General features: G+C 40.9%; 1 protein-coding gene across 4 annotated transcripts in view; it reads right to left on the reverse strand.

Annotated features, from left to right (window-relative positions):
• Nucleotides 1-1,276: 1,276 nt before the first annotated feature.
• DCLK1 (doublecortin like kinase 1) overlaps nucleotides 1,277-13,406 on the reverse strand; it is a 359,661-nt gene continuing 347,531 nt past the window's right edge. For all 4 annotated transcript variants that reach the window (XM_017973046.5, XM_035302465.3, XM_035302467.3 and 1 more), the window contains one exon: nucleotides 1,277-4,638. In XM_017973046.5, the coding sequence (XP_017828535.1) occupies nucleotides 4,474-4,638 (165 nt within the window). In that variant the 3' untranslated portion in view covers nucleotides 1,277-4,473. The remainder of the gene's footprint in view (nucleotides 4,639-13,406) is intronic.

Consider the following 13,406-nt stretch of genomic DNA (forward strand, 5'->3'; position numbering starts at 1 on the left):
TGAATTTCCTGTTTCCCACCAGTTTACGACCCTTAATGTTACTGGATGAATGGTTGCATATTTGAGATGATTAAAAATAAAAGACCTCCTCTGGTATGTAATTACATACAAACTAAAGATTCCTTCTGAACCCCATTTGTTACTGTTTCATATATAAGCACCATTGAACCAATTTTTAAAGCACATTTCCAGTTATCAAATGTTCAGTGTGTCCTCAAGTTTCATTGATTTGTTTGCCTTTAAGAAAGAAAAGAGTAAAGTGTGTTATTTTTCTCTTGCTTCTTATCATATCTGAATTGTCAAAAATGTTAATTTTGGAAGTGCTTTTAATCACTGTTTCTCCCAACAGACTAAAATGACTCCATGAAATTTGACAATTAAGTAAGGAAATCTCTATCCCCCAAAGAAGCACGTATCTGACCCTCTAAACTGCATGCAAAGTAAGGGTCTGTGTCAGAGTATTTTTCCCAAACTCCTAATGGAAACGGCAAACAATATGCAGAGAAAACTGAGTTTTGAACTGACCAACTTCAAGTCCTTTAAAATCTTTGGGCAAAAAATAAATAACATGTAGCAGTTTAAAAAATTATTGACTTATAAATTACAGAAAAGACACGTTATCTATAATATATGCCAAGTGACCCATTAAATTTAAAAAATGCATCCGAATAAGTAACTATGTTAAAACTACCATCTTGGATCTTGGTGCTTTCCAAAATTCTGAAATCACTATTAAGGAGGGGCCATACCAGATTTTTTTGTTGTTCTTTTCTCCGGAGAATGGGGAAGAAGTTGGAAAGAGAAGGAAGTAAACCTCCACTCTTAGGTACAGGCCCTGCACAGCAAACTTCAGCCTGGGGCACATTTTTATGGTCAAATTAAAAACCTTTGAGAATAGGAGTTTATCATAGAAATGCTGACGGATTTTTACCCAGAGGAGGGCTAGGAGCAACACAGTAATATTAAGAAAGCTCTCCCTCAGCACTACTGAGCTTCAGCACGAGGGATAGAGTTGTCTAATGGACGCCCTTGGCCAGTAAACAACTGTGATTTAATGTGCTTGAGACTTGGTCATATGGGAGCTCTGTGACCCTCTAAGCCAAATTTTCTTTTCCTTTTGTTTTCAACTGAAATATGCCTCAAAGGGTAAAGGATTGCAATTTTAGCCTTCATTCATGGATATATTGCCTTCTTTCAACAATATCTGACAGGCCTGTTAACCGCCACCCACGGGGAGCAGGTTGCAGGAAGGTCTCATTGAACACAAAACACCAAGTGTTTTCAGTAGTTTATTCACATTTTTTTTTTCTGCTTATTTTTAATATGCACCACGTGTAAGTTAGGTGAGGGCTACGGTAAAAACATTTTTGATGACTGAAATCTTACTTTTCCTTCTAACGATCTGGAGCAAATCACATATTCATTGATTATGATGAATAAAATGATTTCTGCTACAATGTGGAGAAAAAATGTGTTCATTAATATGAACACATGTCTACAGAGATGATTTACACGATGCAAGTAATGAAAGAGTTCTTCCTTAACTAGTCTACTATCAAACTGAAAAGATGAATCTTAAAATTCCCTTGAAAATGCCATATGGTTGGTCATGTGTCAGTAAAAGAAAGACAGTCCCCATCACCAGGCCACCACCATGAGAGAGCTATATTAAATACTTGGGAGAAAAATATGGAAATACTTGTGGTGATGAATTAAATTGATAATTACATAGATACACTGCCATAATGGTACATATTTGTTCTATGATAAGTGAAATAAAAAATAAGATCAATTTGGTTATAGAAATTCCTTAAAGAACACCACCACTTAATTATTTCAAACTTGAACTATCCCAAGAATGTCGAGAAAAAAATTAGAAAGCACTGGCTAAAAGCAAAGCAATCTGGATACACCAATGTAGTCAGCATGCCTTGTGCTTGTCTGTTAACCCTCTGAGTACATCTCTGACATTCAGGATCTTGGTAGCTTAATGTTGGAAAGATTGCATTCCATCTGATTACTCAAGATTTCCACTTGACTGGTCACATTTCACTGTTTATTCAGCATAGATCACTCAAATTCTACAGTGATGTGCTGGGATCCCCATGCTGAACGGGCCCTGCATTCTTCCGAGCTGCTCTTCCACAGTGCACTGAGAAACGCTCCCCAGCTTCACACAGTCCAGAGTCCCTCTAGGTGTGGATGGGAAAAGGCCTGAGCCATGAGCTGCAGGTTCAGTACACTAGACATTGTAGCAATACGGTAATGCCCACAGAAAATGCAGTAATTCAGAGAAAAGAAAGGAAAATGACAGTCCACTGCAGGTAGGTCTCTGCCCATTGCATTCTTCTTACTTTTAGAGTTGAGGCCAGGATGTAGAGCTACCCCTTAGCCTTGGAATAGTGCTTTGCTTTATATTTCTACAGAAAGCAGTAATTTCCAACTAGTTCAGTGTTCCTCACTAATGTGGATTCTACCTACATACCAACACTCTTTCTGGTGTTCTGTGCCCCCCACCCCCACCTCCCTGCAAAAAACAACTCAACTAATTTACTGATTTATGCTACGTTGTGATTTTGTGTGTAATCACTTCTGGATGCTCTAAAAGGGAGAAAAAGAAACCTCAATAAATAATATGCTGTTTACATGTCAGGACAACACAGACGACAGAGATGAACCTAAATGTAAAAGAACAAAACATTGTGGAGATGGTGTTGCAAAAGTAAGGACATGTGACTTAAAAATCCATATTCATGTAGACCATAGTTTCAGGGCTGAAGAGAAAAATGCAGCAAGGTGAATGTGCATTTGAAAATAAAGGACTATAGAAACGTCGTTCACAAATTTTAAGAGTCTAAGATATTAAAGTATATTCAAAACAGAGAACATAGGTATACTGTTCAGCCACCCAGATGCACATTTCATGAGCTATCTATCACTCCCTGGTTGTCTCGTGGATCCCAGAGCTGAGCAAACCTTGGGAGCACACGTGAGTTGGCCACCTGCCTCTAAGCCACCCCAGGAGAATCCTCTCTGAGCCCTGTGGTGATGCACAGAAGCTGTGAGCCCCCATCCTAAAATGGAATCTGTTCCAGAAGAAACTCAGGCCTGGTGACACCATGCTAGGGAGATAGATTTGGTACCAGGAGTGAAAATACAGGTCTCACACAGGACTTGGCCCACAGACAGAAAAACACTATGACATCCTGGACAGATAAAGATAGTGGTATTAAAAAAAGTCATTTTAGGGGATGGAGGTTTTATCCTCACGGGTATCATCCACGTCCTACATCCTGCTCTTCCTGGGAGACTACATAGGTAACCTAAAGGTGTACCTGGAATTGTCTTACCAGTGGTTTATTCACTGAAAACTTATTTTTTGAACATTCTGGATTGTGTTCCCAGTGCGCTTTCTCCTCAGCCATCTTGCAAAGCACTTGCCTCCAGTTCCCTTGTGCCCCAGCTCTCCTATGTGTGGATTTCATGCTAGATGTAGATTGCACAGCTGATGACCACAGTGCATGGAAAAGCAGGTGAGAAAAAGCACGGGATCTTATTCCCTCTTTCTGTTTGAAATTCCAGCCCTGTAGAGCACCAGGCAATTTATTGCTCTTTTCCACCAGTTGTTTCTTTCCTGTAGATGTCTGAAACTGTGTAGAGAGACCCTCACTCACCAAGCACAAGACAAGCTATGGTGACTCCCTGAGAGTCTGCGCTGGTGCTAGCAGCAGCTGTTATGGAAGCAGCATTTCTGGGGCATCATCAGTACATCTTCATGTGGAGATAATTTGGGGGGCACCATCTATTTCCTGGGTCAAGTTCTTTGCCACAAACCCAATTCCCTCCACTTCCGATGCAGAACTCACTGCAACTGACAGTCACATCTCTAATGAAAAAAAATCAGTTTCTTAATAGGATTGTGAAGAAGAAAGAGTCGTGTATGTGTCGAAGTTATAAACCTGCCACGTTCTAAACCCACAGAAAAGGACAAACAAGATATCATTCTAAATGTCCTTCTTTCCTGGACATTTCAGCATCTAACAACACCCCTTGATCTGCGGTAAAAGCAAGAAACACGTGTGTGTACATCCAAAGGCCTGAAAAATTCCCCAACGAGAGTTCCCAATAAAATTCAATGCACTCAGAGGGTTAACAAGTGCTATATTACATACTGCAGATCCTAGCTTGACTGATGAAAACATTCATTGCTTCTAAGTTTAAAAAAAAAAATTGCAAATTGGCCTTAACCCTTTGAGGACTCTATTAGCAGCAAATAACCATCTTCACAAACACCACGTGTCATCTCATTCAGTAAAGGGAAACCGCTACAAAGATACCTGAAAACACTTTCAGTTCTGCCATTCAAGCATTGAGCGCTAGATAGATCAGATGAAACTGTTTTACACAAATTTTGGGGAAAAAAATCTCAGAGTCTCAAAGGGTTAAGCTAGGACTTTGAGTAAAAGGGTCTTATTAAAAGGGCGAGTTGGGGGAGCGAACAGTCTCGGAGGAGCTTGGGGAGTAGTCTTCCGATTCCGAGTTGAGTTCGGGGGGAGCTGGCTGCGCCTTGTACCGGCTCCTCACATCCTGGTTGCGTCTTCGTCGGAAAACCTGCCTCTCCTTATCAAGAGCGGTGGTCTAGCAGGGGCATAAAATGAGAAAGAGGACAATTAGGGCGAGGGAAATGGCCAAACAAACTCTTTCTAGAACTTTCTTAGGTCAGAAAAAATACACTGGCCAAGTTCACCTGTCCATCATGGCTCACTTTTTGTTGACAGTCACCACTCTCAGGGAGTCCTCTGTTTCCTACAAATTCAGGTCTTTTAGCGACCTGGTCATGACATCTGCAGGCACAGGCAGGATGGATGGTGTACTGGGTTTGACCCATCCCAGGCCCTCCCCAGACTTTTGCTAGCCCCACATTTATTTACCCTTGGTGGCTCCTAGGCTAGCCAGAGGACACCCCCACCTTCTCTATAAAGGGGTGCCTGAATCCTGTGTGTAAAAACACTCCCTGGGCAACTTGAATCAACATGCAGCTCAGGGTAGCTGCATAATACAGATAAAGGGTAATGAAATTGACAGTCAGACATAGAAATGGAGCCACTGCTCATCCTCTTCTTTTAGCCCCTCCTCACTCTAAATGATCTTATTATCTGTTGATGAGGGAGTGTGGCTGAATCTCTGGGAAGGATTGGTTTAATTTTAATGAAGCCAATGCCTGAAATTGAACACTGCTTTGAATGCAATTAAACCAAGTGGAAACCTTCCCATGTCACTTTTACAAAGTTCATTTTCATCGTAGTATGTGGTAATTTATGAAACTGAGATTCAGTTTCGTAGGTATTCCAACTCCCAGTCTCTATGCCTCAATTTCCTGAGGAGACCTTCGATGATTCCCGGATGTGCTATCTGCCTGTAGCTCTGAAAGTTATTATGACATCAGAATGGGGGACAGCATGACTTCATCACATATTTAATGGGTGTGGGGGAAAATTGGATCAACAAAGAGAAACCCTACACAGAAAGCAGAAGAGTAGGTATGAGGTCTGAAGAAAAATATAGAACATACAAAAGTCGAAGGCATTCTTGTTTGAAATCCCTCTTTAAAAGGATATAGCCTGGAGGTTATTCTGCTTTTAAGAGATTACTTTTCCTCTACAGGGATATATGCCACCATTTTTCCTCTTGAAAATTTACTGTTAGCTCCTTCAAAGAACAGAGATAAATTTACAGCCCGGTTCTGAGAACAAAGTGAAAACTAAGCCCCTCATACAACTGCAGTATAGCATTAGGACAATCTTAGATCTAAAACAGGCCAATCAAAGTTCCAAAATGAAGTAATAAAGAGAGAAAGAGAGGCAGTGTGTAGAACCAGTACAGTAAATGGCTTCTTTAGACTGAACTGCTCTACGTTAAAAACTATCCACACACTGAATGAACGGTGTTATAAACCAATGAGGAAGATAAACCTCAATAATTCACTTCGTGTCTCACTAGATTGTTAACACAATGATTCAGTAACTGGTCTGTTGAAATGTCTACCTTTGATTCTTCTACGTGTTGAATTTTTAAGCATCCTCATATAGTTCTTAGTCTTATACCAACTGATTTTATGATATTTTCAGTATCATAAACCAAAATTCCTAACTTTATTTAAAACATTATAAAGTTACAACACATGGTATTTTGCTTTCAAAGCAAACTGAAATGTTCTGTTTGTGTAGAGTTGAACGTTTGTAAAAAAACAGACATCTATTTAGTCTGCCTTACATAAAAAGCATTTTGTAGTTAATCCAAGAGTAACATAAACTCCTCCTGGTCATAAAAAATCTTTCTATTTCTACCTCCTTGAGAAAGAGAAAAGTCATTAGCATTGGAATGAACTCTGACTCGTGAGCAGAGGCAGTCAGATGTGGGGAAGAAAAGCACATCACGTCTGTGGTCAGGGATTTTGCATCCCACTCTGTCCATTGCTGACCATTCACCCAGCTGTCTCATCTTTTAAATAAGGAGGACCTTTCCATTCTCACAGAGTTGTAGGTAGAAATGGATGTGCCAATGCTTTCTAAACAGCCAAGACTACCAGAAATGTAACGTGTTCTTTTCTTTACAATTCTATGTAAGTCATCGTTTTAAAATTAAGTAACTGCAGGTCACAGAAAAGCAGCGTGCACAAAGCCCACATTAGAATTTAACTCGGTACTTTCCCTCCTTCCTTCACTTTCTTCACTGGCACCTTCTTCATATTTACCTCGTTTTCCCATTATCCACTCAATACTTCACATTTTCGGCTGCAGCCACTGAAATACACCATTCCCTCAAAAATACTGTGATTCAGTTTATGCAGAGGCTGGTGGCACTTAATGTTGAGCCCATGCTTGGATGGTCCCCTCACCCTCATTCTCATTTCTGCAAATCCTTATAAGCACAATCCTATTCTCTTCCTTACTTGTCCTGCCTCAAAAGCCCTTGCCCTGTCCCTGCTGAAGCAGTCAGTTCTGGCCACTCCTACAGACTTCCCTAGTCAGCAGCTTTCTAAATGTTCACCTTTGTGGATCAGGCCTCGTGCACAAATGCTCCTGAGCTTCCAGCTGCATGGATCCCCAGGATCCTCACGACACTCATTCTTGGAAACGTATCATGGTCATGGGCATGTGTCATGGAATAAGTGGTTCAAGGTGGTTGCTATTGGATTTGCAGACTCTTAAGAGTTGAATGAGGATTTATAAGACATTTTTGTCCAATAATCTGTCTTTAGGCAGGGAAACTGAGGCCCACGCATGCGAAGAGACTTGCCCATATGCATTGCTAACTAGGAGTCAAACTCAATCTTCTCTTATGCAAAGCCCAAGCAGTTTCTGCCCATTTACTCTGAAGTTTATTGAAACAGTAAATTAAAGTCACCGCACTCCGGGCAGCTCCTCCCTTCTCTGTTCCCAGCCAGCATGAGCTAGGGAGAAGACACTGGCCACAGGCAGCATCAAAGGCCAAATACAGTGGTTCCTCCACAGTGATGATCAGAGAAACTTCTCTTAGGAGAAGCAGGTGGGATCTACCATGTACACAATCCTGTGTACACATTCTCAATTTTGAGGCTTGTAAACTCCTAAGGAGACCTGAATCTGATGACAGAGGTGCAGTTTCCTACCCTTGGGTCCTCAGTATTCTCAAACCAGCATGGAGGGCTCCCAACTGACTTGCTCTCAGAGACTCAGAGACTTTCCAGGGCATCCCTGCCAACAAGTCTCTCCTTCTGGGCCCCAGCTCACTCTGCTTACAGAAAGTATTTTAGGAACTTCTTCCTTCTCTGTTTCCATGACAATCTAGTACCGCTATCGTTGTTCATCCTGCCTGCACCCATAATTGACCCTAATGAACTGTTTTCCCTACCACACTGTAGACCCTTTGGAGGACCAAGGTCAAGTCTTGGACCTGGTCTCTGTTTTTGACAGTTCATAGCACACAGCAGATACTCTATGAACTTTGTGGCATTTGAAAGATGGGAAAGTACAGTGGAAGTGATCTGTTTCTCTCTCTTCAATAACTTGTGGCTTTTGAAATATAAGAAAATAAAATAGAGGTGATCTGCTTCTCTATGGAGCACCCATCTTCTGGGCCATCCTGCATACAGCTGTCAGATCAATTTCTACAGGGTCCAATTTATTTCCAGCTCCTCATAAAGCTCAGTTCCTTGTCCTAGCCTTTGCAATGTGCTTCCAGTAACAACTTCCAGTGTGTAATAACTATTGTTACTCAAAATGATCCTAGGCATCCGTGGACTCATTGTCTTCCTTTAGTGGACACTTGATTTTCAAGCACAGCATCTGTTTACTCTGCCTGTGGTCAACGATATCTTAATTTCCCTTTGAACAGCTCCTCACTTCCACATTCCGTGATTCCAATGAAGTTTACCCTACCTCTGTCTCTGGGAGTAGGGTTGGGGTGGGCTCGTGACCCAGGAGCAAGCCTGAGTTTACTGCTTTCCCCAATACCCATGAATGGCCCAAGATGGGCACCCAACCCCATCAACAGGACATGGTAAGACTTTTGCTGAAACTTCACATTTACAATTTTGAGAGGATGGCAGGCCTGGAGCTGCTTCTCCCATCCTAGTACCATGTGAAGTCCAGCACTGAAGCCAGTACAGCAAGGCAGGATTGAAGAATGTCAAGAAACCAAGCATTGACTGAGTGCTGGATCCATCCATCACTGAAGTCAGATGCAACCTGCGAACCTTTCAGGCTATGTCAAAGAATTCATTTCCTGTTTTGCTTAAGCCAGTTTGGTTTTGGTTTTCTTCACTTGCCATAAAAACAGTCCAAACTGATACATCTCTGAATGTACTTTAATTATTCTCACATCTACATCTTGGTTCAAGGTACTCACCAACATATAATTACTTCTCTTCCTCTCTCTTCCCACTCAAATGTACTAATTTATTTAATTTTATATTATTTTATTTGAGATGGGGTCTTGCTCTTGTTGCCCAGGCTGGAGTGCAGTGGCACAATCTTGGCTCACTGCAATCTCTGCCTCCTGGGTTCAAGTGATTCTCCTGCTTCAGTCTCCCAAATAGCTGGGATTACAGGCACCCACCACCATACCTGGCTAATTTTTGTATTTTTAGTAGAGACGGGGTTTCACCATGTTGGCCTGGCTGGTCTCAAACTCATGTCCTCAGGTGATTCACCTGCCTCGGTCCCCCCAAAGTTCTGAGATTGCAGGCATGATTCACTGCGCCTGGCCAATTATTTATTCTTGAACACTTGATCAAATTTTATCTCCTGTATCATATTTTTTCTTCCTAAACTCCTTAGGCAAGAATTGTTTCGACCAAACTTTTGGAAATTAATTGCACAGCGACCTTCTATTATTTTTATCTTTGCATATTCCCCAAATACCTTGCCAACTACTCTATGGTAGAATTTGAAATTTCTTTGCATTTTCCAGATGCTTAGTATACTGTGGCACACATATTAGGTATGTATTAAATACTTCTTAATTAATACAGTACTATGTTAGGGGATTATATACTTTCTGAATAATAACAATAACAAAAAATAGAATTCGAAGCAACTCTAACGCAAAAGAGAAGTTAAAGGTAATAAGAGGTAATATTTAAGACTATAATTTATGTTTCGAATATGACCAAATTCTTATGTCAGATAAAGTGAAAATTCTCTCATGAATTCACTCAGCCAGCACACTTTTATAATGTGGTCTAACTTCTTACCACACTAAACACTGTCATGTGTGATGTTTAGAAGTTTGTGGCTACAAAATTAACTTGACTCTGAAATATGTGCAGTTCATCTTTTCCAATTGAATTTTGTAGCCCATATATGCAGTTTGGGACAGATGAAGTTACCAAGGAAATAGCACAATAGGCTATTTTATAATTTTTACAAGGCATTGTCATAAAACATGTAATCCAGTTGAAAATTTCTTTCCTGCCACTGCAGAAAAAAAAAAGCATATGAGCTATAATGTATTCCTCTGAAATCCCACATCGCAACTTCAGATTCTCAGCCCTTTCAACCATTTCTAAAAGGCAGCTTTATTATTATTATTATTATATCATTTTGGTTCCTAAAGGGTTAACTTGATTTTGTTTGTGTGTGTGTGTGTGTGGATAGCTTTATTCTTTATCAATCACAAAAAAATCCCCAGACATCAAGCAAATAGTGTCTCTTCTTCTTAATGCCTATTTTTGTAAATTAAGGTCGTCCTCAGGTATAGGCTCAAGGCTCCACGAAAACTTAAGAGTTCCTAACAGATTTATTATTTCGTTAGTTATTTTGTTCACAGTTTGTAGCTTTGTTGGAACCTACATGAATAGGCTTGCAGTAGAAATCCCAGGTGTTTCCTTAGTAAGTTATCACTTCATTAAGGGCTCCTAAGAGACCCTGAAGAGTGTATTATTATCACATTTTGGTGCTAATTACCACAGGTTAGAGATGAGCAAGAAATATCTTGAGATTCTGGAGTTGACCAGTGGTAACCAAGGATGCAGCTCTAACCTAGTTACTTCAAATCTGTGCATGACAGTGACTGCTATGCTGTGGACTGGGTGAGAGCTGAGTAATGATGACCTGGGGGAAGCTGGTAAAGAGAGAACACATGGTTGATTAAATAGATGGTATAGAGAAATGAACTAATATAAACCCGTCCTACCCAGAGAAACACTGCATATTCCTGCTGCAAACTGTAAGCCCTGGCTTATCACAAAGCCCTTGGCAGATGCTAGGTCAGGTGTGAAAACACAGGAACGGTAAAATAATGCCAGCTACCTCAGCAACTCAGGTGGCCGCACACACGGTAGCTGAAAATCTTAGGGAACTCCATCCCCATCATGTTGGTGCCTGCGTAACACCAGGCATACATCAAAACAAGACAGTGCTTGCCTAATGTCAGATTCATTCCCACAAAGCCTACATCTACTGAATTTGGCCAGTGGCCTCTTCCGTTCAAATGAAATGACACTGTCCTCCACATGTGCTCAGATAACTTAAATCCTTCGTTCTGACATTAAATTTGGAAATCAGTATACAGACATACGAACTCCCTATCTGGTATATCTGCAATGTTACAGGAAAAACGTAGCATAGAGGAGGAAGGTCAGGAAGAATCAAGAACATGAACCGAAGCATTAGCTTAGATTTTGCCAGTCTGAGTCACCCCACGTCTCTAATGCGTGTTTTGTCTGGTAGCTTTAGCGTAATCCCCTTGGAAGCAGCAGTAGGTGAAGTCAGGAGAGTTAGCTTTTTGTCCTAGCTCAGCTAATTATGTGACCTTGGACATGTTTTCTAACCACATCAAGCCCCAATTTCCAGATCCATAGACTGAAGGGGGGGTTATTGTGCCTGATCCCTAGGGAAACCTTCACCTATGAAATTCTATGAATATGCTTAATATCACCATCAATCTACTTAATGGGTTATGTTTTTCTCTTAGCAAACAATAGGCCTTCCAGTCTATGGACCAAACGTATTTCTGTTCTGCAGTACTTGGAGGATTAGCAAGAGATGTGCCTCATTTTCATTGTGAGGTGATGTTCTCTGTCGTGGCAGTAATCACTGGATTTAAATAACTGCATTTTTCAGAGGCAAACACTGACTGCTTTTCCTTTTTTACTTTTCTTAATTTATCGCTAGCCATCACAAATAGTCTTCATTTCATTAATAAAAGAACATTACTGTGCATTTTGCCTTTTAGCCCATCCATTATTCATACTACCTAGGAGACTGAACTGGGGATGCAGCTGCTGGGACATTAATCTCAGGAACCCTTTCTTTTGCTTCCCCGCACTCTGTAGGGACTACATTATGATTTGCTCGTCATTTTGGAAATGTTTTGCTTGCTAGTAAAATTAAACTGACAAATCGATTGAAATATCCACCCTCCTCATTTTATTGGGCTTATTGAGGTTCTGTTTTGCTTTGCTTTCATACCCTTTTGAGGCCTTGCCAGAAATGGCACCGTATCTGAAGACATGGCATGGCTTTCCTTGAAGATGACCATTAAAATGGGAAAAAGAGATCTTCCTGGGATGCAGCTGAGTAGCCTTCCAAGCTGCTTACTTTCTAGGCATGACTATCTTAAATATGATTCCCCATTTTCCTGGGAGAGCTGACCTTATGCTTCTGCGCTACTGAGCTTAAACACAGGTTTCTGCTGTGGACCTGGTACTTAATAGTCTTAAACTGGCCTAGCTCTGCAGTGGGTTTCTGATGGCCTCGCATCAGAGAGTTAAAATTACAGCCAGTTGGTGGGAGTTGAGGTCAGGATGAAATACATGTGTTTCCTCTGCCCAGTAGCCCCTGACTTTCCCATAGAAGCTCAACCTCAGTGGAACTGCCATGTTTGTTCTCCGTCATATCAGTCAATTAAACAGCCACCAAAAGCACATTTGCTTGAAGAAACTCTATGAAAATTTAGTGCTTACAAAGCAGGTAAGTCAGGGGCGGCTCCTTTCATTGCAGAAACCTTTTCTGCCTTGCCAAAAGCCTTAGTCCTGGATTGCTAAAAGTGGGATGTTATTCTGGAGCATCTCATAGGTGATTTGATTGCCCAAACTTTGACGTATCCCAAACTCTTCAAAAACATGTCTATCCTGAAAATCAGGGAAAGAATGGTCCCTTCTTTGGAGAGTTTGTTTAACTGTTAACTTAACAAATATTTACTGAAGGCCTCTTCTACTAAAGTGGAGGTATTAACAAGCCCTAATCCTGGTATTGTGAAACTTACATGTGTACAATGGTGCCTTTTAATTTAAACATACTTTCCCCCTAGGAAGGGTGTTGGAAAACTTTTCTGGAGAAGGTGAGATAGTTAATATTTTAAGTTGTACAGGCCTCATGGTTCTCTGACTCAACTACTCAACTCTGCTGCTGTAGGGCAAAAGCAGCCACAGACAGTGAACAAATATGTGTGACTATGTTCCAGTCAAACTTTCCAAAAAAGGAAGTGGGCTAGGTTTGGCCTATTGCCCATAGTTTGCCAATCTCTGTCCTAGAGTCTCACATTTTAAACTTCTACTCCATCAGAACTTTGGCTATAGCTACTTTGGGTAAAACATAACGCCACAAAGGCTCACAAGAAGTATGACATATGCATTACTGAGCAGTTGACCCTAATCAGAGCATAAAAAAAGTTCATGATTCTACGTTAATAACAAATGCCTCTCTCCGGAGAGATATCAGTTTTCTCAGGAAAATCTGTGGCGTGGGTGATTTGCTCTTGGAAGGGAGGGAAACAGAAAGCAATTTTTTTTTACTTTCTTCTTTGGGCTGGGTTGTGTGAAAGCACTTTTGCACAGGCAGCTAATTTAATCCTCACCACAGGCATGGAAGGTGGATAACACTCTTCTCTGTTTTGTAGGTGTGGAAATTGAAAACCATACA

Source organism: Callithrix jacchus, chromosome 5 (assembly GCF_049354715.1).
Source record: "Callithrix jacchus isolate 240 chromosome 5, calJac240_pri, whole genome shotgun sequence".
NCBI classification, from domain to species: domain Eukaryota; kingdom Metazoa; phylum Chordata; class Mammalia; order Primates; family Cebidae; genus Callithrix; species Callithrix jacchus.